Source organism: Macaca mulatta, chromosome 1, assembly GCF_049350105.2.
Source record: "Macaca mulatta isolate MMU2019108-1 chromosome 1, T2T-MMU8v2.0, whole genome shotgun sequence".
Taxonomy (NCBI): Eukaryota; Metazoa; Chordata; class Mammalia; order Primates; family Cercopithecidae; genus Macaca; species Macaca mulatta.
In genome coordinates this window covers 196,218,539-196,246,377 of record NC_133406.1, presented here as the reverse complement: position 1 = coordinate 196,246,377, position 27,839 = coordinate 196,218,539, and the positions used below count along the sequence as shown (strand labels likewise).

Here is a 27,839-nt window from a genome sequence, read left to right as displayed (position 1 = left end):
TTTTTATTTTGTGGAGGTTTTTTGAAGCTTACAAGTCCTTATATATATATATATTTAAAAGTCCAAATTGCTCGAACTTGAAGTTCCCCTCCTCCTTTCTCCTCCTTCAGGGCCTTTTTCTAAACCTACTTCCCTTAAAATGACTTTTATTGATTTTCACTCAATGAGAGTTATTCTTCAGAATGAGGATGGAGGGGTCAGAGAGAGAAATTTACCCTGTGTTACCTGTGGAATAGGTGTGCATTTGTATCCAGTCTTGCTTTATTTGTTCTGTTTCCTGTATCCAGAAACCCACACACTGGGGATCATTAGGTCCTCTGTGTCTTGGTCGGAGCTTGAGTACAGTATACTAATAGATCAATTTATGTGTTCATTCATTCAGCAAACATTTATTGAGCTGGCATGTCCTAGGCATTGGAGATACTAAGATGAATAAGACATAGTCACTGCCCTCAATGACCTCCAGATGTACAAGAAGACACCAGCCTGAAGGGGCTTGGGTCAGGGAACAAGGCAACTGAATATCCTCCGTCAGGAAATCCTAAGAGAATAAAAAGACCAGTCTTGTAAGATAAATATAAACATCTAATCAACTTAGCCGATTAGAAAACCATTTTTAAGAAAAGGCAATCTTTTACCAATATGTCCGGTGTTTCTTTTGCATTTTTTCCTCACTAATTTCTTTGTCTCCAGTCTTACTCCTCTCCAGGCTACATTTAAAATTGCCTCCAATTTTATTTTTCTAAACCCTGATCTGATCATGTCATTCCTGTTTTGAGAATTCTCATTCATTCATTGTACACATTTTATCAATCACCTACTGGGATGTTTCCCGTGAGTGTGAAGTGTTTGGGATGCAGTGGTACGCAAGCGGGCCCTACATTCAAGAAGCTTTAGAATCTAGACCAGGTAGTACTTGCTGAATCTTGTCCTTTTATCTAAATCAGTTCAGTCCAATAGACACCAGTATCTGTTGTGGTAAGTACCATGCAAAACAACTAAGACAGAATTCTGCTTTAAGCAGATCAGAGTCTAGTAAGGAACCTGAAAACAATAGATAATTCCAGTACAATGTGATAAGTGAATAGCTGCATGCATAGACTGCTATGATAATCAGGTTTGAGGAGAAGAGAGGCTGGTGGGCAGGGTGGCTTCCTGGAAGAGACCATCCCAAGCAAAGTCTTGAAGTATAAATAGGAGTTGGTTAGACACTGGGAGTGTCCAGTTAGTTCCTTAATGTGACAAACAAGATCTTTCATAGTCCATTAATCTATTTTTCCAGTCTCCCCTTGTATCTTCTACACCTTTTTTTTTCCCCTCCCAGCCCAATTTCTGAATGTTTTTCAAGTTAGGAACGAATGCCCCTGGATTATTTAGTGTTGTGCTTTGGATTTGAGAAAGTACCAAATAAATATGGTGCATCTTTCTGGAGCATCAGTTCTATCAAATGATAAGTAATTTAAAACATGGTTTTATATTAAAGCTTAATATATTTGTGGAGTTGAAGGCAAAATTTCCATTCATTTTTCAAGATAAAACAGGATACATACATTTCAAGCTAGTGGCAAGCCATTTTAGGCTTGCCCTTAGACACCACCATCTGTACCACCTCTTTCTTGTGGAAAAATTTGAGATGTACTATTGGAATATGGCAGGAAATTTTATGTGCCTTTGCATATGCTATTTTGCTATTTGCTCATCCTGGAGTGCTCTTCCCATTTTTCTCCCTTGATAAATTCTACTTATCCTTCAAAGCCCAACTTAAGTGTCATTCCATGTAACAGTCATTTTTAACGAAGCTTAAATGTCATCCCATATGACAGTTATTTTTTAAAAACCCACTTGTGTCCCTGCCTCCTTTCCTAATAGCTCCATAACTCAGTACCTCCTTCTTTTGTATTTCTACCACCCTATACTCAGAATTTCCATTATAGCACTGCTCACATTGTACCATATATATTTGCTTTCCTATCCATCTCTGCTACTGGACTATAAACCTCTGTAGGGCAGGCACTATTATTTATCTTTCTATTCTTAGTGACTGGCACTTGGTAGACACTCAATAAATGTCTATTGAATTTGTGGACCATTCCTTACTCTGCATCACCTCTGCTCTTATATAAAGTGATATCTCCTTTACTTCTCATCTTCAGGGAATGATGTATTCCACAAAAGTATATTTTCCAGACAACTGAAATTTACTTCTTAAAGTATCAAAATCTGCTGTTTAAATCATGTTGGTAGGAATTTATTTTTCTGTATTTTCACACGTGTGCTAGCTCTCGTAAGTAAAATACACTAAGCATAATGTGTTCCTTGATGACCTATCCCCAAAAGTATCAGGGTATGTTTGGTTGGAATTCATGACATCCACTGGGACCACTGATGGGATAGGGCTTTTTGCCTTCACACCAAATAACCCCATTTTCTTGTAGTTTTTGAGTTATGGTGCTTGCTTCTTATAGTTCGGTCACCATTTCTCATTGTCAGTGTTCTTGCTCTAACAACACTACCCTTTGCTCTTTTTATATACGTTTCAATGGATATTAAAATTACAAAACTAATATATGTTCACTGAAAACAAACAGAAGTCTATGGAGTAAAAAGTCAAAGTCCTCCCTTCATTTCTGTCTAACCCCCAACCGTGTCACATCCACACTCACACTCCCTAGCCATAACCGTTGTTAACAGTTTAATGTATCCCTACAGGCCTTTTTCTGTCAATGTATGTGTACATGTATACGGACTAATATCAAATCATATTATACATACTGTTATATGACTTGTTTTTCTCACTCGACAATATATAATAGGTATCCTTCTATGTCAGTACATCTTAGTCTATATCATTCTTTTTAATGGCTGCCCCCTTTTAATTTGACAATCTTAATCAGCTGTGAATGGGAAAGCCAAATAATCAAGCTTATTAGAATTGTACCTAAGAAAGAATAAATCGGCTCTGAATGAAGGCTTGTGTAATTCTCCTAGGAGGGAAATGTGTTAACTTTAGTGCATGGACTTTGTAATGTTTATTTTGGCTATTCTGGGACCCTTTTTGCTTTATTTCCTGCTTCATTGTGTTTTGGATAGCTGAGGTTGCTGGACATATGACCTGTGAATTAGTGAGGTATTACATATTCAATTTTGCATTATATAATTTTGCTCTGGTTTTATGAGGGATTTGCATTTAATTTTTTCATTTAGATTGCTGTTATAGACAGTGATTAGTTCTTCGAGTTTCTAAGTACTTGCATCGTAGTGAGGACCACTGCGTGTGGTAGCAGCTAAAAATATTTGGCTTGATGATTGAACAGGCCTTCTTATCTGTATCATCTATCTGTGAGAATGTGCACTGGACCTATGGGAGCTCTCTAAGTTGATTTGAGGGAGCCTTTTACTACTGATGAACATTAAAGTACTGACATCATCTTGTGCTATAAATAATAAAATCTTATTTAGGATTTATATAGACTCTTCCTTCTGCTTTCATCTACCATACTAAAATGGCTAAATCTTGTTGATGCTACCTTTTAGATCTCACTGTAATGTGTCCCCTCCTCTCCACTCACTCTGCCCCAGTACCTTGGTTCAGGCTCTACTGTATCTCAACTGACTTACCTGAGATAGACTTTTTAATTGGCCTCACTGCCTCTTGTCTAACCTCCACCTTGCCCACCCAGCAACTAGTGCTTGTTTTAAAACAGAAATCCTACCATGCCACACCCCTAAAACCCTTTAGGGGTTTCTCATCATCTATAGGATAATGTCCACTTTCCTTAGCTTAGTATACAAAGCCTTTTGTGATTTGACCCACTTCTCCTGCCTATCTCTTGCTGCTCAATGTTTCATACTTCAATTTCTAGGGAAATCAGTGGCTTATAATTCCTTTAACACACCACACAAGAGAATTCTCAATAAATGCTTGTTAAATGAATGAATGAAATACCTTATGTAGCTAGGGTGACCATTCAACCTGCTTGGCCCAGGATGGCCCTTATTCACATTTGTCATCCCAGTGTAATTATTAAAAGTGTCCCTTTTTTATCATCAAACTTATCTCAGTTAGATCAATAAATTCTAAGGTCATCCTTATTATAGTAATTATCAGATTGATTTCTAACTCTTTCTTTTTTTCCTCTACTAGATGGTGAGCTCTTTGAGGACAGGAGTTCATTTTTACATCCTCGTTTATTCATTCAACTAAGAGACTGATGCTGTTAGGTGCTTAGGGTATGATGTAGAATGCAACAAACAAACATGGTTCTTGACATCATGAAGTTTACAATCCAGCAGGAAATAATAATTTAGTGGAAAGAATAGAGCCTAACATAATAAATGTTGGTGTATGAGTGAACAATTAAACATGAATTAGAAGTTCCTCAACAGGCCAGGCGTGGTGGCTCACCCCTGTAATCCCAGCACTTTGGGAGGCCGAAGCAAGTGGATCACTTGAAGTCAGGAGTTTGAGACCAGCCTGGCCAACATGGTGAAACCCTATTTCTACTAAAAATTATTTGGGCGTGGAGGGGCATGCCTGTAATCCCAGCTATTCAGGAGGCTGAGGTAAGAGAATCGCTTGAACTTGGGAGGCAGAGGTTGCAGTAAGCCGAGATCACACCACTGCACTCCAGCCTGGGTGAGAGAGTGAGACTCCATCTCAAAAATAAATAAATAAATAAATAAATAAATAAAAATAAAGTTCCTCAACAAACAATCCTGATACCATGAATTACAGAAATAGTCATGAGTGTAGAACTCTAAGTGATCAAATTAACAATTTATTTAGAGTTGCCAATTAAAATTTTAAAATACAAACAGCACACATATATGTAAACATGCTTAATATTTAGATGCTACCTTAATGTTAAACATGAGTAAAAAGGACAACGAAATAATAGCAAGAATGAGATTCTGAGTTTCATTCTTTTTAGACAATTTATAATCCTATGTGGTTCTCTGCAAAGTGGATTATCAGTGTGTACTCCATTCCTCCCCACCCTCCCTTTTTTTTCCAGATGAGAAATCTGAGGTTTTAGACACTGAACCACGAAACAAAGGAATGACCTTTTTTTTTTTTTTGGCTCCCAGACATGATCTCGGCTCACTGCAACCTCCACCTCCCAGGTTCAAGCGATTCTCCTGCCTTGGCCTCCTGAGTAGCTAGGATTACAGGCATGTGCCACCATGCCCGGCTACTTTTTGTATTTTTAGTAGAGATGGGGTTTCACCATGTTGGTCAGGCTGGTCTCGAACTCCTGACCTCTTGTTCCACCCGCCTCGGCCTCCCGAAGTGTTGGCATTACAGGCGTGAGCCACCGTGCCCGGCCAGGAATGACTTCTTAAACCAGGATTTGATTTTGGTTGAACTTTGCTTTCAGAACTAGAACTACCTGCTATCCAAGACTTGTTAACCACGTTCTCATGGGCAAATTACAAAACCCTTTCAACCTCAGTTTCCTCTCATAAACTAGTGGTAATATTATCTCCAGAATTAATCTTAGGAGTAAATGAGATTATGTAAAGGCATTTAGTCCCATAACCGGGCTCCTAGAAAGCACTCAGGAATGTTAGTTCTCTATCCGTTTCCCCTATTTATCTTTCTGTGTTTGATGAATTATAGGATGATATGAAGTGATTTGAAAAGAACTGTAATATAAACATCAATAAAACACCAATAAAAAGTTTATTCTCACATCTGGATGCTAAACTAGGCCTTCACCTCCTCCAAAAGGTACAGTTTTATTAATATTCATTTATTATTTTATTATTATAGTCAAAGACCCAGAGAAGCATTCCAGGAACAAAGCAGCAGGTAAGATTTTTCTGGAAAAAGGTAGAGATTTTGAGGGAGCCAGGATTTGGGGGTCATTTAAGCAGCAGTGGATGTCAGTCTTCAAGCTTTGCCCATTTACTCTTGGTCCCTTTTGGTTCAGGAAAGGAAGAAGAACAAGCACCAAACCATTCACTGAGACCTTTGCGGGTTGGGGAGGAGGGATGTAAACAAAAGTCAACGCTCTCTTTAGTTTACAATGGCTGGCGACCCCAAGACTTCCAAGCTCTTTGGTGAGGGCCAGTAGGTCTGTTCTCCAGGAGTGCCCTGGGTCTGGACTTCATTTCCCAGAGTCCCTTAGTGCCCTAATGTATTCAGTGCTCAGAGTGCCTGTATGTGTGTGAGTGTGAGAGAATGTGTGCGTGCGTGTGTGTGTGCGCGCGTGTGTGTCTCTCCGAGTCCCTGGGAGAGTGGAGGCTCATTCACTGATTAGAGCCAGCGCTGAGAGGCAGCACTGCTCCTTCTCTCACGCCAACCGAGTCTTTTGATCTGTACATGCAATCCCAGGCAGCTCGCGAACACAAACCCGGGGCCAGCCGCCTACTGCTGCTGCTGCCGCTGCCGCTGCCGCCGCCGCCGCCGCCGCTGCCTCCGCCGGCTCTGCGCACCCGGGACTTTTCATGCACCACACTCTCCGCCTGCTTCCCTCCGTGTCCTGAAAAGTGCGACCGTTCTCCCAAGGAATTTCCACGGCAAGTATGGAGAGCAGAAAGGGGTGTGGACGTGTGTGCGTACCCAAGAGGGGTGGGTGCGAGGGCAGCCGGCTTGTTCAGGAACCTGGCTAACTTTCCGGGTCCGTTTCCTAGGGATTCGGGCGGTTCCCCCCGGACGGAGGCAGGGGCTGGGACTGGGACTGGCGCGTCTTGGATCATCGCAACGGAGCCTCTCGGCATCGGCGCCCTGCGCGCTCCGTGCGCTGCCTCGCTCAAACTTTCCGTCTTGAGTTTTCCTTAATGTGTTTTATTTGGGGAGGGGGGGAGGTGCAAGGGGGAGGGACCAGACGCGGGAATTGGACAAGTAGGGAGGGTTAGGGCACTGCAAGGGAAGGGAGCAGGAGTTCTTTTCTCCATCTTTCAATAAGCCCCATTCCCACTTTGTTCGGGTCGATCGCGAGAATGCCTTCTCGCCGGGCTCCCTGGTGCACCCCCCGGTGATTTCCGGGCTCCCTTGTGTACCCCGCGTTGATTTCCGGCGAGGCCAGGGCTGGGTGGTACTCAGTGGGGAGCCCGAGGCGGCGGGCGGATGGAGAAGGGGCGATCCGAATGAGAAACGACCCCTACAGCCTCCACCCCACACACAGCCGGCTCCGCGGGGTACCGGGGGAGTGACTGTTTAGCCCGGAACCCCGGGTGCTCGGCTGACTTTTTCCTAGCCCGGGCGGGTGTGAAGGCTGTGGAGGGAGGGAGGTGGGGTGGGATAGGGGGATCCTCTGCCGGCAGGAAGGAGGCAGGTGCTAGCATAGAGGCGGATCATTCTAAATGCCACCGGTAAACTCCCCACTCCGGTGGGTTGGACCGGCCTGGCAGTAGAGCAGCCCGACACGTGGGATCTCCCGGGATTTTCGGGGTCGGGACCCCCTCTCCCATCGGTTCTACTGAGCAAGGCGGGAGGACGATCGTGGAGACAAGGGCGCCTTACTCTGTTTGTAGTTTTATTTTTATCTTAGACCTGCCTTAAACTGAGTAACAATTTCTCTTCTGACTTGAGAACAAAACTTTTTAGTGAGCACGCCGGTCGCTGCTGTCCTGCGGCCACTGCCGCCGCGCTTGTCAGCCCGGGCCGAGCGACCTTCTCTGCCCGGAGCCCAGCCCCGCCACCGCGCTCCGGAGACTCCGGCCTCCCCCACCCCACCCCCGCCCCCCAACCCGGGGCTTTTCAGGGCTCGGCCTGGGCGTTTCGCCTTTGTGCTTTGTAAGAGAAAGCCTTTTCTTCCAGGGCACAACAAACTTGGGCGGAGAGCTTCCGTGTGGCCCCCCGGGCGAGGCCGCCCACGGTGGTGAGGCCATCCTAGGGGATGCCCGGTTCGTCCCCGGCTCCAGGAGCCTCTCCGAGAGCTCGCGGCCCAGGTCGACCCAAGCTGGCGAGGGCGCGCAGGAGTCCCGAAGTAGCGGGAACTAGGGCAGCCAGGAGGCAGGGGAAGAGCTCTCGCTTCCCGTTAACACTCTGCATTCTCGGGTCTTGGATGCAGCTCCAGCGGAGAGCCCATGTTCCGGCCCTGAGCCGGGTGCGCGTCGCACTGGGTGGGTGCATGGGGCCCGGGCCATAGGTGTGGGGGCACAGCCCTGCCTGGCTGGCCCAGGTCGTCTGGGGTCTCCTGCCTGCGCCGGCCCCCTGCCCCGGGAGCCGCTGAGGGGGAGAGCACGGCGCTCGCTGCCCACGACGCCCAGCAGCCACGTCTTGCCTCTCGCCTCCGCTCCGGACTCGGCTTGAGGGGCAAAGGGGAGAGAAAGGAAAAATAAAGAGAAAAAAGGGCGTCAGTGAGGAAGCAGCGAGGAGACTAGGGGGAGCAGAGTGGGCAGGGGGCCTTTGCCTTGCCTGGCCTCCTCCTCTTTCCGTCTCGCGGGCTCTTCCTGCAAAGGGGAATGAGCAGAGGGGGGAAAGGCAGAAAGAGCGTCGAGGAAAAGCGGTGCTGGCGTCTTCTGTGCCGATCCCTCCTGGCCCTCAGAGACCCGGCAAAAGTGGCGTGAGTTCGCTCTCTGCGCTTCGGGGCGAGGTTGGGGAAGGCCGAAGAAGGGGCGGCGACGCGTCGCGCCGCTGGTGGCCGACGGGGCCGGGGCCGGGCGCGGAGCGAGCTGGGACACACACCTGTTCTGCGAGCCGCGCCGTGTGCAGCGGCCGGACGGCCGCCGTGCGGGCCGCAGAACCCTCCCTTCCGCACCGCGCATCCACAGTCCAGGAGCTGGAAGGGCCCGGCAGTCCCGCGCCGGTCCGCATTTGCAGGAGAGCCGGAGTGGAGGAGCCCGCGGCTGCCCGCTGAAGCGGTGGCGCGCGGCGGCGGGACCCGGGTGACCCCCAGGGCGGGGCTGCTCGGGGGCTGGAGGTCCTTGGACTTTGGTCGAAGGCTGGCAGCTCTGAGCCCCTGCCCCGCGGGCCCCGCGCGGCTGCGGACCAGGGGCCCTTGCACGTGTCGGTTCTTCCCGGACTGGCGCCTTGTTTGCCCAAAGTTAGGCGCAGATCGTTTCGTGCAGAGGTTGTTGGGACCTAGAGTATTCTATATACAAAGGCAACCGAGAGCCGGAGGGAGAGGTCAGGCCAAAGAGTAGTGGGCTTGGCTCCGCGTTGGCCCCAAGTTTATGTAGGTTTCGCCTTCACCTCTCTTCCCCCGTTTCTCCTGAAAGAGTTGATTTTTTCCCAGTCGAGACTCTTCCGACCTGAATAATGCACCCTCTCGCTAAGCCCGTATCCCAGCGATCCCTTACTCTCGGACTGGCCCGGGCTGTCTCGGATTCGCACCCGTTGGCCAAGCTGGGCCTGAATCCGGGTCCAAATCTGGGACCGATACCCGGCCGTGCCTGAAGCACAGGCGTCGGCCCTAGCCCGGGAACTGTGTTGGCCTTATGTTCCCTGAGCTGTCGCATATGGTGGTAAAATTTCTGTTAGAGCGGTGTTTCCAAATACCCCCTGGGCATTTGGTGTGCGGGAATTCTCTTCAAGCGAAGTCTGTGAACTTAAAAAAAAAAAATTCTTTCCTGCGTTCTTAACAACCCCCCACTACTCTGCCTCATTTCCCATTGTTCTTTGCTTTTTAAGTTCCCTGTTAATTTTTTAAAAGTTTATTTATGCAAAGGAAAAATATCGTTTAATTTGTTCTATTATTTTAATTCCTGGCTTTTGGAAACGGTTCAGAGACCACAAAAATGTCACCTGTTGTAATAAGCAGAGGAGTGTTGTGTGTGCATTTTAATTGCCAGCAGAGCCATAGTTTGGTGGGCGCCCTGAGCTCGGCTCCGGGAAAGAGCCCTTTGCAGCTTTCTTTGTGGCAGTCATTTGCAAATGGGTTTGGCTCTCAGCTACGGCAGAGGCAGCGGCAGCAGCCACCGCTTCCTTCTACGCCGATCCCGGGCGCAGGTCAGGAAGCCCAGACCCTGGACCGGGATGGGCAGAGGATGGGATGGGAGATTACCTACTCTCTGAGACTTTGTCTTGGGCTTTCGGTTTTTCTGTGCGAAAGTGGCTAGTTCGCTCCGCAGAGCGCGGAGCGCTGCGCATCAGCCCAGCCTCAGACATTTTCACGTTCCAAACGCGGGCGTCTTCGTTTCATTTGTCTTGGTTCTGGCATGTTTAACCACGCAATTAGTAATCTCACTAATTATTCAGATAGCTGGCGTTTTGTAATCACTTTAAAGCAGGATCGGGAGTGTGATTTAAGAAACAAACTCCCACAGATACGGAACTGAACCAAACCCATCACGTCAAGGATTTGAAATTTTTTTAACTCAATATTTGTTGGTCCCTCCGTCCAGCCTCACTGCCTGCCAGACAATTTATTTAGCTTCGTGGATTGATCCCTCCTCCTTGTTTAGTTAATTCAACAAAGACTTTTTGCAATCTGTTTGGAGTTTGTCTGATGCCGTGGAAAAGTAGCTGATGATTTATTTGGTTGCTTTTCGATTTCTGTCTTCAGCCCTTCTTTCTCCTCCTTTCAGCGGGGATGTCAGCTGTTATTACTTCCTATTGATCCCTTTGCAAAGTGAGAAGTGAACTAAAATTAATGTCAATTCCACTGCTCGGATCAATAGCTGGAGTTATTTTAATCTGGATTTGCACGAAGTGCTAAATTAAAAAAAATCAGCATAGAGTCAGAAAAGTAACAGTTACTTACTTTCCCTTTGCCCAGTTCTTCACAGTCACCCAAATGCTCCATCAAGCTGATTATCTTACAATCCATATTTTTTTAATTAAGAGGGTCAGTTAGTTTTCTTATTTTGGGTTCTGTGTTTAAACCCATGACATTTTGACATTGGGAGTGTATTAACTATAGATTTTCATAATGACTGTGGTCGGCTGAAGCCTCATCTATACAAGTTGTTAATGTGAGGAGAGGGTAAGAAAGAAAAGGGAAAAGAAAAAAGCACTCCCCCTCCCCCATGGAGACCAACACGCCCACGCAGTGGAGTAAGAGAGATGTGGCCTGGAAAAATATTGTTGATTTATTTTCAGTGTAATGAAGTTTTCAAATGAATAACCAGGGTTGAGTGATTCACCGGGTTCTGTTGGAGTGTCCGGTGCTGTCACCAGATTCCTAATTTATGAAACTCATTTAAGATAATGAGGTGATCTAGGAAGTAAAAATAGCAAGTGAATCCTGGGGTGGGGGGAGGTCGTATTGTGAGGGGGAAACATTCCTCCCTTCACACTCAGTGTGTTATGTTTGTCCTTTTCTCCAGTTTGCCTCATATAATATTGCTTGTTGATAGACAAGTAGCTATTTCTGTTGTGAAGAGCTGCTTGGAACTCTTGGAACAGCCCTAGACCCACTTTCAGAGCGTCCATGTTGTGTGACCATTAATCTGACTAGAAAACAGCCAAGAACAGGATTCCCAGACTTGTCAGGCTAACTGGCTGTCCTTGGCAGATCATTCCCTGCACTGCTATAACTTGACAGGAAAGTTATTTAAAATTTGGAAGAGAGAAAAATCCGTTAATGTGAGATACATAATCTGGTAATTTAGCAATGATGTCTATAAGGAAAGATGCCAAATGAGGAAGCAGTCTGATGGTGTCCACTCATCTTCCCAATTAATAACAGTCATTGACACGTCTGCTACAGGATGGGAGAAGGAAATACTCTCTTTGCATTGCATTAAGCCAGGAGGATTCATCTACCGTTTAACTGAGGTTTCTCTATTTGAGGGAATACCAAAGATACTCCAGGTGGGCTTTTTAAAAGGAAGGAGGTAGATTTTATTTCTGATATGACTCTCCATTTAAAGGCTGTAATTTGTAGCAGACGGTGATTTTTGGTTATGCTTTGAGTTTCATTAAGTTTCTATTTCATGTATATTTTTGATGCTAATAAGTCCTGGTATTCGTCTTTATGTTGTCCTGGCTTTTGATATATAGCCCTTCTCCCAGCCCCCACTCAAAATACACTTTGGAATGGAACCAGCGACTATGAAAATGTACAACCTAAATTTACAAGGGAAACTGAAAGAAGTCTCTCCGAACTCCAATTTGTTCCGAGGGCCTTTATTGGACATCAGCTCTGACTGGGCCAATAAACAGAGCAAAATAAGTCAGAAATTTTGTTAACATTTTGTTCTAAATGTTAATGGCAAATCCAAGGCAGTTTACAAATCTACTTAAGAGTGAGTGCATTAGTAACTAAAATTACCGATCCGTTCTTTGCTGCCCTTAGAAGACAGACGCTTCTAGAGAGCGTATGCCAAAGGCACCCATTATGGTTTTAAATATTGTCAGAGACGCCAGGCATTTTATTGATGAAGGTTTTGTTCCTTCTCAGAAAAGAGAAATAGAAAGCCCATGTGATTAGAGAGGGGTGTGCATCAAAATAAATGTTAATGCTGTTTGTTCACATAGCACTTTTTTCTGGAAACAGTCTTAGATGATACATGAAGATGTGTGTGTGTGTGTGTGTGTGTATGTGCCAATGTGTATCATTTATCCATGTGTATACTTTGTACTAATATGTACAAGTGCTCCTGGTCTGGATGAACTTGAATTAGGGATATTTCAGTATCAGAGAGTTGTTAGGGGAGATGAAGAGAGGATGCATATGTGGGGAATCGTATATGTAGAATGTGGTCTCTGAACATCAGGCCTGCCATGAGTGGCCTGTGGATGCAGGTGGAAGCACTTTAAAACATAGACCCCCACTTAATCTACTGGATGGCTTGGCCTTCCAAAGCTCATTTGTTCAGGGAATATCGTATTTGGAGGTTTTATGATATTTTTTTCTTTGCTGGGCTCAGGCGCATTTCACCCGGAACGTGTAGGGACCAAAGTCAGCTACGCGTACATCACAGTAAGTTGTCTATTGATTTTCCTGAATGAAAATGGTCTGATGCTGCTGCCCACTGGCTCCTAAAGCCCGTGGTGTCTCTTGCCCGAGCATCTGTAAGCCAGAAGGATGGTGTTTCGATCACTTGGGGGTTTCCCTTTTTTTCCTCCCCCTGACTTTCCTCCCCCTTCTTTTTTTCTCTTTGCTGTTTCTACAGGTCTTAAAAGGGAATGATTCCCCAGTAATATTCCCTGCCCTGACCCAAGGTGCCGCTTGGCCTCCCTCCCAGGGAAGACTGCTTCTTGTGTAACGCCGGCCACAGAAAGAGACTCCGATGGACTTACACCGGGCAGCCTTCAAGATGGAGAACTCATCCTACCTTCCCAACCCTCTGGCATCCCCAGCACTGATGGTCCTGGCATCCACGGCTGAGGCCAGCCGTGATGCTTCCATCCCTTGTCAGCAGCCACGACCCTTTGGTGTACCTGTCTCAGTTGACAAGGACGTGCATATTCCTTTCACCAACGGTTCCTATACCTTTGCCTCTATGTACCATCGGCAAGGTGGGGTGCCAGGCACTTTTGCCAATCGTGATTTCCCCCCTTCTCTACTACACCTCCATCCTCAATTTGCTCCCCCAAATCTAGATTGCACCCCAATCAGTATGCTGAATCATAGTGGTGTGGGGGCTTTCCGGCCCTTTGCCTCCACCGAGGACCGGGAGAGCTATCAGTCAGCCTTTACGCCGGCCAAGCGACTTAAGAACTGCCATGACACAGAATCTCCCCACTTACGCTTCTCAGATGCAGATGGCAAGGAATATGACTTTGGGACACAGCTGCCATCTAGCTCCCCCAGTTCACTAAAGGTTGATGACACTGGGAAGAAGATTTTTGCTGTCTCTGGCCTCATTTCTGATCGGGAAGCATCATCTAGCCCAGAGGATCGGAATGACAGATGTAAGTACTTTGGTTCGAGCCCTCCCGTACCCCCAGTAAGCCCTGCCTCACTGTGATGTTCAACAGGTCGGTGGCGTTTTGCATGCTCCTAGTAGCGGGAAGGGCCAACTACTTCCCTTTCGCTAGCTGTGGAGTGCTAACCTTTGCTTGTCTCTCATCAGTGAGCACTGATAGTTCTTGAAATGTTTTTCTGAAAGTAGCCAGAGGCAAGTTGGCCCCAGCACAGCCTTTCTCTCCGGGTCATGGTGGGCTTATTCTCTGAGGACTGGAGTGAAGAGGGGTACCACTGATGTAGTGAAGTGAATGCCATTTCATTAAGAAGTGTCGGCTCCTAGGGAATTTGGGGGGCCTAAAGAAACATGTCCACCCCTCCTCTCTTTGCTGTCCTCATTATGTTTGTCTGATCTTAGTGTTATTTTTTAGCTTTTCCATTGTATCACATCCAGCAGACTCCACGTGATTCTATTTTCACAACTCTCAGCCCTTGTCCACATCAGGCTATTTTTCAGAGAAGGACAAAGGTGTCGTCAATCACCATAAAGCATTTCAAACAGCTGTGTTTTCCTTGCGATCGCAAGGCTAGAAAGCCGACTTCTCTTGGGATTTCACAGGTTTGCTGGATGCTTATCCTGGGGCTCACTTTTAGGACTAGACACGGTTGACCTGTGGGACTGCTCCATATTTGATGTTCACAACTATTATTAATTTCTGCTTATGAAACAGTTTTTTCTCATGTTCTCCAAGTGCCTTGTTGGGCTCTGGCTACACTTACTCATAGCTGGAACTAAACCTTTATTTGGAACTTGTAGACTAGGAGTGCTGAACCCTGCAATCCTTTGCTCTAATATAATCAGAAAATAATTGTGTTTTGAAGCTTTTGGGCTGTGGGTAGACAGAGCAGTTTTCTTCAAGCCTGGTGAGAATTTATGAACTGAGGGTGTTTTTTCCACCCAACCCTTTGTTCTCAGATTTGCTTCATTTTATTTTCTTAAGAAAACTACATCTGAGGTTTGCCTTCCCCTTTTCTCTATTTTTTCATGCTCCCGTCCTCTCTATAACCACCAACACGAATACCATTTTTTCCCTCCTCTTTATGATGCCGAGGAGAGTAATAGAGACATTGCAGCTCTCTCCCCTGTCGCCACTGCTTCCTCAGGCTGTCTCCTTGAATTAGGCACTGTGTTAACTTTCCTGCGCTAAAAGGCATCTGCCTAAACCCAGCGTACCTTTTCAATAAAAGTCATCATAAAATCAACCTGCCTTGTAAATCCATCGCTCTTTGGTTTTGAAATATGTTGCAAGTGTGTCTTTTATGTCAGCGTCTGTAAGCCGGAGACCTCCCCACTTAAGGGAGAAGGCTGCTGGCTGACAGCACCACTGCTAGTGTTGTCCTCTCCCTTTGGCTTTGGCTCTCTTTCACCTTTTCACTTTCTGTTGACTTGTGTGTCTTGTGATCCTGCTTCTTGGATATACCTGCTGGACAGGTATCGGCATTGTGTTGGTCAATTTTATTTTATTTTATTTTAGTTTAGTTTTTGCTTGTCCGGTGATGTGCAAGTGATCAAGGCTAGTTGTAATGTGACCTCCAGCTAAAACTGCCTTGTGTTAGGGTATGACAGGTTCTACCCCTTTTTTTCCCTCCAAATACAAGTTGAAAATTAAATCCTCTCATAACTAATATGCCACAAAGTAACATCTGGAGATTGAGATCCCTCTCTTCTTACCTAACAGATCCAGCTTGTCTCCATTTTTCTATCTTTTTAGCCCAAACCTGTATCAGACTCCAGAGCAGGAGGAAGCTTGTTAGTCAAGTCAGAACTCATAGACGTGGATATCCATTCCTCTCTGAGTGTCAAAGCCATAACTCTTCTGTTTGCCTGGTTTGCATTGTGTGGTGGTGGCATCCCCCATGGAGATGGATCCCTCACACAGGAATACGCCTGGGTGGAGAAAAATTAAATGAGTCTGTCTCCCAAAGTGAAATGGAATTCTGACCTTGAAATTAATGAGATTCTGATCAGAAGGGTGGGGAAACTTCTTTATTTCCAATGTAGTGTTATAGAAATTGGAGTCCTTTTCTTCTTTTATTCATTTAAAATATTCTTCCCTTATAGAGTACCTTGTGTTCTCCTTTTTTTCTTGTACACAAGCATAAAACCTAGAGGAGTGTCTGTGAGGGGAGGGTGTTTGTATACCCACGTTATTATCCAGAGTTGCATTTGTGACTAATCTTTAATAAGAAACAGAGGTGCAAAGTGAAAAGGAGGCTGTGCTACCCTGTGGTCACCCTGGATTTGTGCTCTTTCCTCCCTTCCTTACCTTAGGTGGTTAGCACATCCCTCACTGGGTCACACTGGATAGCATTTGTGCTTTTGATTGCGAATTTTTGGAAGGCAGGAGAAGTATTTTTCTGTAAGGAAGGGTTGAAGAGGCACTAAGACAAAGTCTGCAGCAGCTTTCTTGGCTCCTGTCATATGCCGACGTGTGTCGGAATATTTATGGTCTGCTTTATGTAAATACATATTTAAGGGCCGTTAGAAGGCCTGATTATTCCCACTAGATGCCTTTCAGGTCCTCCCTACAGAACCGTTTTGAAATAAGTAATATTTCTCAGATAATCGAGTGACAGTATACAAGACTGCTTCCAAAGGGAGAGAGAGCTTCAGGGGCAGATGGGGGCAGTGACGGGGGATGGGGATATGAAAAGACAGAGGATAAAAAGTGTTCAGATGAGCAGAGTGATAGGACACAGTGCTTTTGCCAGATTGCCCAAATTACCCATATATGGTTAATATATACACACACACATATATGTGTATGTATGTATATATATTTATTCTTAAAATTTAGAGTTAATTGCTGATTTGGTTGACTCGTTTTTCAGTTCTCTTCATGTAAATACCTTTTCATAAAATATTTTTTAAACATTTTAATTAAATGCAGCAGTCAAACTCCAAAGTAAGCATTTAGCTTTAGAGTTTTGTTGGTGGGTGGGGGCGGGGGGCGAGAATGGGGATGTGTGTCCTTTACTTAGAGCAGAAGTTTTTATGACTGAGTTTTAGGTCATTAAGAAATCAGTTGTATAATGGAAACACTGACAGTTTTTACTGTTGCAGCCACCCCCTGCTCACACACTGCATCAATATGCAGATATGTCCACTTGCGAGCCCACTGGAAAGAGAGGCCTGCAGACATGGTGTAATGCACACATGTTCTTTCTTAAATCTGGGTAGTGGTAGGCAGGATTTCTTTTGTGATTAAACACGCATTTTTGTAGACAGAAATATAGTTTTTTGGGTCAAACATCATCTTTCCTGGTAGGTGATTCTGGTTTGCTCGCCTGTCCATCCACCTGGCTTCACAGGTGATCCCTGAGGGAGGTGTTGGGCTCTATGGGAAACAAGCAGTCTTTACTCTACAGGACTGACTGACTTGCCCTGGAAAATGGGAGAAGCATTTTGTGAGAAGCCATTCATGGAGGATGCGTAATTCCCGAGGAAGGGGACTGAGGTAACTCCTGTTTATTGTCACTCCCCGAACCAGTCCCCAAGGCTCGTTGTCCAGGTAAATAATGCTAAAATTTATGGACCAATTACAAATAGTTCACGTGTGCCTTACATATGAAGTGTCTACAGCGATGTTTCCCAGGGCCTTTAAAATAAACATTTCCTCATTAAGGAAACTTTACAACAAAAGGGAAGATAAGTATTGTCTGCTGTCTTGTGTTAGAATCTGTACATTTATTACCCCTTTAGTATTCTGACTCCTGTCGTGTGCATTTCCTGATGGTTCTCTTCAGGCTGCCCCTGTGCCCAGATTCCTGCCTGTGTGACACAGCCTTTGGCCAGCCTGCCAGCCTATCCACTCAGCCCAGATTGGAGTTGGCGAAGTATACATGCTCACCACTGGGCCGAGAGGGCCCAGAACTGCCCACGTGGAGCGGTGACTGGCGCTGCCTTCTGGCTTTACCCCAGGGATGGACACTGGGCACTGACCATAAGTGGCTTGACTTTGCCCTCTTTCCTCGCCCTTCACTGTGGTCAGGCAGAGTCACAGGGAGGCAGGAAACCTGATGGCTCACAGCAGCTCCTGGATGTTCCACTTTGCTCTCATCTTTGATGTACTTGGGCAGCCATTCTTGGGTCCCAAAAGCCCTGAGTAGGAGATGGTATTTTGTACTCTGTGTCTTTATAAAGGCGTGTATCATTGAAGACCCTGTGTTCTAACAGTCAAATCAGCTGAGCCCATCTAGGCCAAAGGCAGCCTGGAATGGGGAGGGCTGGGGTGAGGGGGATACTTTCCAAGGGCTCTGGGAGTGGAGTGGGCAGGGACTCCACTCTGGGCTTTTAGGAGAGTTGCTCTTGCTAGGGAGAATGTTTGGGGCATGCCAGGTGGCCAGGCTGCACCTCTGGGTTGCAGCTGGGACAGATGACCACTGGGAAAGGGCCAGCAAATCGCCAGAAGAGCTAGGTCAGATGCTTCCCTCTGTCCTGACTGCCCAGACCTAGCCTGACTCTCCCTCAGCTGCTCCCGGGTTCTCCCCCACTCCCCGGGGGCAAGAACTCCTGTGATGTGTATGGTTGTTTCTGGTTGTTCACTCCCCACACAGTCATGGAGACTCTTTTTCATGCTGCTGGGTTTAATTGTCTTGTTGGGATAAAGAAATGTTTGCACAGCTAAAGTGGAGCCGGGCTGGACGGGAGCGGTCCCTGATGGCTGCAGAGCCATCTGGCCTGGCTTGGCTTGGCTCGGCGCGCCGCTCGCCCGGCGGCTGGGCTCGCTCTAGCTGTGCTCCCGTTCTTCCCCTGCCCTCGCTCCACGCCGCGCCGCTCTGTGCAGCGGCTGCCTCCTCTTACGGCCGGAATGCCTAATCACCATGGTGAGAAAACGGACACCGCAGCCGTCCTCCCTCCTCGCCCCGCGCCCTCCCTCCCATCAATTGTCATGCAGAAGTGATCCGGGCTGCCGTTTCCTCGCGGCCGCCCGCCAGCCCCTCGCCGCTCCCGGCAGAAGGGTGGCTGGTAATTGATCGTCTGGGGGAGGGGGCGCGGAGAGGCTCGAGAACGGGCCCCGGGGAGACCAGGACACGAAGTGGGCCCCGTTCGCTGACTTGCAAGGGACCCCCCAGCCTCCGCCACCGAGGCAGCTTGCAAGTGGTTTCAGAAATGTTGGTGATCTCGCCGTCGCTCTGCCGCACTTGGAGGCCGCGGGAGGACTCCGCGCGCCGCCTGGAGAGCCGGGAGCGCCCAGCCCGCGGCCGCACACACGAGAGCCCGTCGCGCCCCCCGCCCTGCCCCGCCTCGCCCTCCACGTCCCCGCGCCCCCAAGTCGCACTAAGAACCCAGTCCCGATCGGCTTCCTCTACGCCGTCTGAGCAGAAGAGAGTGGGGACCCGGGTGAGGGATAAGGGGGGGCGCCCACGCGACGTCGGGGTGCATGGGAGCGCGCAGGAGGCGCTAGTGGGTGCACGGGGCGTGAAGGGGACACAGCGCGGGCGTGGGGATGGCCACTGCGTGGGGAGGGTTCTGCCTGGGGGAGGAGGGATGGGAAGAGGGTGGGGGAGCAGGGCGCGTGGAGGAGGGAGGTTGGACGTGTGTACAGCGCCTGGGGACCTCGCTGGCCCCTCGGTGCCCCCAGGACTCTGAGATTTCTCCTTTCGGCTCGAAATGTTTTTCCCTTCCTGCTTTTCAAATCTGTAAAAATGTACCGGGGAATGTTTCCTAAGTCCAGGGCTCCGTGCTTCGGCGGGATTGCTGGCATTCGGGCAAGGCGAGTCGCGGTGGCCTCTGACGGTCTGAGGCTCGCAGCCAGCACAGCGGGACTTGTTAAAGTCCGGGCAATTTCTGGAACTCTTCCCACGGGAAGTTTTCCGGGGCTGCCTTCCGGTCAGCGGCCCCAGGTTGATTATTTTGTGGCCCTTTTTTGTTTGAAAACAAAAAAAAAAAAACACACATTGTATCCAAATAACAAAAGTTGCTGTCCCTCCCCATCCCCTTTCCTCATTAGGCAGGGAAGAGGAAACTGGAAAATAGAATTATACTTTTATATTGGTTTTCTTATTTTTAACCCTTATTAACTATATCCATCTGGTTAATAAATGTTAGCACACATTGAAATGTATTCTTTGTAAATAATTGAGATTTGGAGTGACAACATATTTAATAGAGTTATATTTTTATAATAGTTTTTCTTATTTTTAACCCTTATTAACCACTTATTAACCACATCCATGTGGTTAATAAATATCAAAGCACACGTTGGGACGTGCTTTATAAATACTTGAGATTTGGAGTGATGGTACATTTCATTGTAAAATCCACAGTATTTTTAAACACCAAAATAGCAATATTGTTTGGACTTGCATATTTGCTCCTAAGAGTTTAACAGCATTTCCCAGCACCGTTTTATCCCGTCTTAAAGAGAGATGAACTGCAGACTGAAGGATAATTTATTGCTATATATCAGCTAAAATGCCTTTAAAAATTTTTTTTAAGTATCATTTAAATTGTGGCGTCTATGGTTGAACAGAATGTGTTGCTATCCTTTGTAACTTCACATGTGTGCTACACGGTAGGAATTTGTAAGTATCTTTTTCTTTGCAGCAAGAAGGAGAATCTTCTGCGAAAGAACTTTCTTACGCCTTTTCCAGGAAGAGATCCTGGACTGGGACTACATGTTGGGCCTGGAGAAATCACAGGCTGTGGTATGAATCAGAACACCTGGTAGATGCTAAGTAAGCAGAAGGAATTTATCATCTTCCAGCCTTACCCAATGGATCGGACCTTTCTGTTATCTTAATCACACTACTTTAGTTTTAGTGTTTAAAAAAATTACTATTTTTTGCCAGGTACCAATCATATAAAGGGGTTTAGTGTTCATTACATATTGAATACCTTAATGGTGGTGATTATAATCTAGTTTTTACTTTTAAGTTTTCATTATCTTACCACTCTTCAGCATTGCACAGAACAGTATGTGTAGGACTGTGCTATCCCAAAGGCATAGAGGTTTGAGGAAATAAAGGAAGGACTTATTTATGCCTTGAGGTGTCATGATTACAAAGGTAGGGAGGGTGTTTTCCAAGAGTTTGCGAAATAACCTTTCTCAAATATAGACTTATTTTATTACTTGGGGTACTGTTAATACAAAATTGTTTATAACTTAACAGAAATTTAAATCTGCTTATTTCTTCCAACCCTTAGAAACGTAAGATTGGAGTCTATCCCCTCTCCAAATGTTTTCCCACAACATTACATCCCCTATCGTGGAGTTCACAATACGGATCTGCTTTTGGTGTGTATTTTAGAAAAAAGTTTCTACCTAGATCCTGGCCGAAGTTGGAAACAGTCAATGATGTGGAGGTTTTGTAGACACATGTAACCATCTGGCAGTTCGGATATGTGGCTGTCAGTTTTCTCTGTGGAATGCGTTCTGGTTGAAGACGACCTAGAAGAAATCAAAGTTGTGCTTTTGGTGGGGAGACATGGTGCTGTGTCCAGTACATTCTGTTAACAGATCTGAAGCTTTAGGAAAATCTGGAGCTATGTGAGTGAAGAAGGAACCTTTTGTACAGTCTTATGAGAAATCAAGCCCAGTAAGTTTGAGTGTGACTTACCAGGCAAGAGTCGTCTTTTTCCACCGAAATTCATTTGCAGACTAGACTTATGGCTTTACATCCATCTTAGTGCTGCAGAGACAGAAAGCTGTAGGGAAGCGGCAAGGGCCAGCCCTGGAGAGGCCTTCGCTTTATTTTCAGGTATATGATTCCCATTGAGGTGCCAGCTAATCCTATATTGCTCTCATTTGACCTTGCTTCTGGGGGTTTGATTTAAAGCAAGTCAGAGTGGCCTAGCATAATAAATACCTGTTAGAGGAATAAAAGCTGTATTTGCCCCTTTGAGCCTCAACTTGAAGGTGTTTCAGATCAAAGTTGGGGAGGCAATATAACATAGTCATTATGAGTTTGGCCTCTGGAGTTAAGTCCTGACCTGTTAGCTTACTTGCTTTCTGATACCAGGCAGGTTACCTAATCTCTCTGGGCCTCAGTATTCTCACCTGCAAAATGGGAATTACACAAACCTAAAGGGTTGTTGGGAAGGACTAATGAGATTAAATACACAGATAATGCTTAGAACAGTTTCTCACACATACTAAGTGTTCGATACTTAGTTACTATTATTATTTCAAGGACAATCTGGTGGTATAACCTTGCTTGTTACAAGCACTGATATAGCCAAACACAGGGTCATTAACAACTAGCAATGTATGTAGGGTCCTTTCACGTACTCATGCCTCATGGCAATGTGGAAAGAGGGAGGGAGAAAGGCTCGAAAGCCCATTTCTGTGATGGCCAGCTACTTCTCCTCCCTTCATTATTATCCATCCACCAGGATTAGCCCTGGTGTCCTCGTGACCTCTTTCTCCCTTGTTTTATTTAGAAGCAAGGTAGTAGTCGAGTTAGAGAAACTGAGTCTGGGAGTCGGGAGAGGACTTGACTAGGGTTGGATATCTAGGCAGTGGCCTGGGTTAAAAAAGCCAAATATCACGGTATTTTCTTATTCTGAGATTTTATATTACTGGATATTGTTTGAAATCAATGGGTTATTAGAATTTGTGTGTGATAGAGATTCGGACTACATGTAATGAGATTTGCTGTAATAGTATTTGACTAGTATTTGAATTCACAATCCCTGGGTTTCTCGTGTGTCCTTAGGTTTTAAGTTATACAGACACTTTTACCCTCTTGCCTATGTGAGACAGATCTGTGAACCTTCCCCCATCTGTGTGTGTCACAGTCCCACAGCATGATGGATTGTTTCTGCTTGGGGGAGGCTTAGGACAGGGCTTGAAGGGGCCTTGTAGGTCAGAAGAGAAATACAGCAGCAGGACTGAGATGGGGGTGCTGCCTGGGGAGGGATTAGCAGGGGGAAGGGGAGGGCAGGGTTGGGCGGGGCATAGTGTCTGTGTGCATTCTCCTAGGAGTAAAAGAGGGCTGTCCATTACCCTGAAGGCACAGATAAACTCAGTGTTTTTCTCTTTGTAGAAAAAAAGCCCCATGGGACTTGGGAATACCAGAGAATGACTCTGCATGTCAGTGGGAGAGGTGGGGAGTAGAAGGATGGGAGTGGGGAAGACTGACCCTGTGCCTGAGGACTTCGGATTTGAGTCTGTTATTTAAATAGAGTAGCTCATGTTTGAAGAGCCTCATGCCCACACATGTTTGTAGCAGAAATAGCTGTTGGAGGCCAGTCATCTGATACCTCAGTCTCTATCAACTCCTTCATGGCTCCATTTAAAGGAAGGGTTCAACTCGCCTTTCGAAGTAAAGTGTCTCTGAAGGTCATGGAGCACCCAATTCTGCTCCCTGTCTGTCCTCAGCCTTTCCCACATATGGTCACAAAGGTGTGTGCTAGGTAGGAAGGGAAATGCTGAATGTTCTTAATTTTTGGTTCTTAAAAAAGGGGAAAGTCTGGGATTTAGGTCCAAATGCCAAAATCATGGTTCAGAAGGAATTCTAGAAAAGGAGCGGAGCCTGAGAGGTAGCTGGAGCGGGAAGGGCAGTGGTGCATGCTCGGCTGAGGAATCAGCAGGACTGCAGTTAGGGCCTAGGCTTTAGCTTCCTTCCTGAGCAGTAAAATTAAAAAAAAAAATCCTTAGAACAACAAAAGTCTGGACGCATGGGCTTCCTTCCTGACAGGCCAACCTGGTGGGGCTTCATTCAGACCGAGCAGCAGTCAAGGCTGATTTACGGGGAAAAGAACCCAGACATGGGTTTAACCCTTTCCCAACCACAGCGAGGCTTCACTGCAAATGCTGCCTCCTTCTTCCAACTTACCATCATGGTGTGGGGAGATCTTTATTGTCATTTCTTCTTTATTTAAAGAGAGTACCTGCTGCTAAAGTGCCTACTGTCCTCTTCATGAGAAAGCTGACCCTGTGAGAAGTTGAGTGACTTTTGAGAAACCAAGTCTGTGGCTCATGGCCAGAATAGCTCTCAGGCTCTTGATGACACTGTATTGACTCTGTAGTATTGAATCCATCTTTGATCCCATAAGAAGTGCCTACTGGAGTTTGTATTGGGGTGTCGCTGTGAGCCCCAGTTTTACCTCCATAAGATACTGGTCCCACAGAAGGAATAGTACTGCTTCATCTTAGCTATTTGTTGGTGGCAGTGGATAAAACTGTGGCAGAGTATGTGAGACATGACTCAGTTGCCATATCATTGGTCAAATATGATGCAGTCATTAGTTCGTTGAATCATTCAGCTGTATTTACTGCATGCCTACATTGTTCCAGGCACCATGCTGGGTACTGGGAATAGACTGATGCGCAAGACAGATTATACTCCCTGCCTTACTGGACTTCAAAGTTTAGTTAGCAATTGCAGGATGCTGCGAAAACTGCATCATAGGGTAAATATAACATGCCATGAGACTTAGACGTTGAAGCATCTAATCTTGTGTAAGAGTCAGGGATAGCTTTCTGGAGCAAGTGACCTTTTAAGCTGATATCTGAAAATCAAGAAGGAGTTGTTTATTCAAAGGAGCTAGGAGTAGCAGTTTGCTTTTTTGGACAAACTATAGTATCTGAGAGTGGAAGAAAGAACTCCAGAACTGCCAAGGATTGGTCACAGTGAAGTGAGAATAGAATTGTTCCCTGCCAGGACCTGAGACCTGACCTTGGATGTCTATAGCGCTTCATCCTATAACGAGGAATTCTTGAGAATGTCCATTCAGTGCTTATGTGGCTCTGAGGCTCATCATCATCTAGGGTCCCGCTTTTAAAGTAACTTTCTAAAGATATGTCACTAGAAAAATGCTTTCTGATGACATATGCTATCTTAACCACCAGAGGACCCGTGAGCACCCAGAACCATGCTTGGCACAGAGTAGATACTCAGGAAATACTTGCTGAGTGAAGGAGGGCCATTGCCCTGCTGATGTTTAGTGAGGCAGATTAAGGGCCCTCATCCTTTTACTAAAGTTCAGGCTTAGCTGTATCCTTTGCCCTACCCGGAAACGTGACAGGTCTCAGGGCCTAGAGTACTCGCTTGGCCGTTAAACTGAGCCACATAGCACCCGGGATTCTTGGCAGAGTTTCTTGGCAAAGTTTCCTCTGGGAGGTGCATTGCTCAGGCTTGACTTTCACAAGGGCGGTTAGGCGTGTAGTGCCAAGAGTATTGAGGAAGGGAAAAAAGAAGGCGAAGCAAACCGTTGTTCCAGCCTGGCACACGTCGGCATGCTAAAAACAGTTCCTTCTAGCCGGGGCCTCTGGACTCCACCATCCCCACTGTGGTTTTCCTTCCCTGGCCTCTTATCTTCATCATCGCTGTACATCCACGAACATTTCCTGAGCTCCTGTGTGTAGAGCGTTGTGCTCGGTGCTGTTTGCAGGGGAATCAAAGAAGTAGGAGATAATACTTCCTCTTCTTGACGGCCTTATGGTTAAGGTGAGTAGCTAAACTGTATATATGAAAAAGAAATGATAGTGTAAAATGACAAGAAGGGCACTAGGATTTCAAGAGAGAGTCATCCCTGAGGCTGGCTTTCCTAAAATGTGATCTAAGGACTGTCTGCTTCAGATCACTTGTGGTGGTGGTAGTAGAGGATGGGGACAGGGATGGGGGGGGGTGAAGAATGTTATTTATAATGCACATTCCCAGGGCCCACACTACACTTTGTATTCACAATCATAAGGAATGCAGCTTACAAACTGTATATTTAGCAAGCAGCCATCCCAGGTGAATCTTGTGCTCCTTAAGGTTTAGGAATCACTCGTCTAGGGTGAAAGTCTCAGGGGAAGGTTTCGCCGAGGTGTTTGGCCTTGCAGAAAGGGGAGTGAGGACTTGGGGGGTGAAGAAAGGAAGAGGATGGAAGCCCACTGAGGAGTCTGGGCAGGCAGGGGAAGGGTGAAGACCCAGGGATCTGCTCACAAACAGTACCTTTCTCATCCAGTCTCCTGTCTCGGGGAGGATCTGTCCACCTGTCCCAGCGCCCCCACTGCCACTGCTCCTCCTCGGATTGCCTCCCTCTGCCTCTCTTATTGCTGATCAACTGACTGTATGTACCCAGGCCTCCCCTTCTTGGTGCAATATTATAATGATGAGGTAGCCCAGCAGAGGGGCTGGAGGTGCTTAGCCAGATGCGAAGGAGGCCACTGTGCGCTGCGGTGCTCCTTGGGCTCCAGCCAGCTTATCTTCTCACTGCTGTTGTTCTGCCGAGAAGGGGCTGGAGAGGGTTTGGTGTGTGTGTTTTGCCAGCCTCCTCTCTCCTCTTCCGCAGCCCTTGAGCTTTCAAATGCTCATTTGTAAAGAAATAAAAGTTGGAGCGTTAGAGGAATCTCTCAGTGGCAGAATTAGTCACCAACACCTGCAGATTGGCTTTCTGCTTTAAGCTTTAACCCTTCCAGGGGCAGCTGCCACCAGGTAGAAGGTTCAGTGAGCCGTGACTAGGGGCTTGCTCTGAGAGGTTCAGGGGGCTTTGGGTACCTGCGCAGGAGGGGATGCTCTCGTCAACCTTGCTTCTGGAGTTGGGGATGGCATTTTTTTTCCCCCAACATAATTCCCCCTTTAAAAACACTCATCACGTTAAATTGTAACTATTTGCTTACTTATGCCTCTCCCATGGGTGCATGTCTGTCTCCTTATGTGACTCCATCTAGCGTGTCCCCTCATGTAGTGCCCGACTTGATAAATATTTGTTGTTAAAGTGAATGAACCCAGGATCACTGTTCTTCTGTTGAGTTTGCAGAGTTGCCAGCTGGCTGTACGCACTTGGACATAGTCTGAAGGGCCACACAGGATCCACCATAACACTGGGCACCTCCTGGCACGTTTACAAGTGGGAGGTGATGACTAGAAATAGAGGAACGGTTCAGTGATAGGGCAAGAGCACAGTCAGAAGCTCCGGGCCTGTCATTTACTAGCCGTGTGACACTGGGTAAGTCTCTGTTTCTCTGAGCTCCAGCTCCTCATATGTAAAATGGGAGATGGCAGATAATCCCTCCCCTACCCTACAGGGTTGCTGAGTAAGTAGATAATCCAGATGTGTTTTGTAATCTAAAAGTAACCGTATAGATGCCATACCCTCACATACACATAGGTACTTGCAATATGTCTATCTACGTCTGTCTGAAGAGCAAAATGGTCTTCCGGGGGCTAAAATAGTTTATGAAATGCCTGAGTGTTCAACCTAGAGGGAGCCCTCTGACATGCCATTCCCTCCTTGAAGTTGAGCTACAGAGGACAGTCTGCATTCCCTGAGACTGGCTGCAGCACTATTTTTCTAGGTGTTTGGAGGCAGAAGTTACCCAATTCTTGTAGACTTTTTATGAATGTAAGTTGGCAGGCCATTTTCTATACAGATCTGTGACATCTCAGCTGAAATTTTGTCTGCTAAATTCCCACTGAAAGAAGTTTACCCTTTGCCTTCTTCTCAGCAAAGCTCAGAGCGTCTTTATTTTTCCGTTTCCAGGGCCAGTGACTCTATTCCTGTTTTGTGGAGGGAGATGTTTTGGCTCAGAGGCACAGTGCTTTGGCCTGAGGAATGATAGGCAGAATCAAGACAAAGAGGGCTTTCTGCCCTAGAGACCTTTCCTAGGCTGCAAGAATAGCCATGCTCTGTCGGCCAGTATGACAAGATGAAGAGGTGCCTGTCAGATTTGGAAGGGCTTGCCCCTTGGGCGAGATCTTTAGAAGTTAAAGCTGGGCCAGGAGGATTGGAAAGAGCAAGAATTTGAAAAAGGATTTACTAGGCCGGGTGTAGTGGCTCACTCCTGTAATCCCAGCACTTTGGGAGGCCAACGCAGGCGGATCACCTGAGGTCAGAAGTTCAAGACCAGCCTGGGCAACGTGGCAAAACCCCATCACTACTAAAAAATACAAAAATTAGTTGGGCATGGTGGCACATGCCTGTAATCCCAGCTACCTGGGAGGCTAAGGCTGGAGAATTGCTTGAACTGGAGAGACAGAGGTTGCAGTGAGCCAAGATTGTGCCACTGCACTCGAGCCTGGGTAACACAGCAAGACTCTGTCTCAAAAAAAAAAAAAAAAAAAAAAAAAGGAAAAGAAAGAAAGAAAGAAAAAGACTTT

The 27,839-nt window shown here is 46.5% G+C and overlaps 1 protein-coding gene across 9 annotated transcripts in view; it reads left to right on the top strand.

Moving 5' to 3' along the window:
- RNF220 (ring finger protein 220) overlaps positions 1-27,839 on the top strand; it is a 273,075-nt gene that overhangs the window by 15,929 nt on the left and 229,307 nt on the right. For 2 of the 9 annotated variants that reach the window (XM_015137861.2, XM_028834396.2), the window contains exons 1-2: positions 6,251-6,522; positions 13,009-13,750. In XM_015137861.2, the coding sequence (XP_014993347.2) occupies positions 13,126-13,750 (625 nt within the window). In that variant the 5' untranslated portion in view covers positions 6,251-6,522; positions 13,009-13,125. Of the gene's footprint in view, positions 1-5,773; positions 5,813-6,250; positions 6,527-7,763; positions 8,071-13,008; positions 13,751-18,454; positions 18,630-24,270; positions 25,200-27,839 lie in introns of those variants that run through there. The other 7 variants (XM_077958996.1, XM_077958988.1, XM_077959017.1 and 4 more) reach the window with 5 other exon arrangements.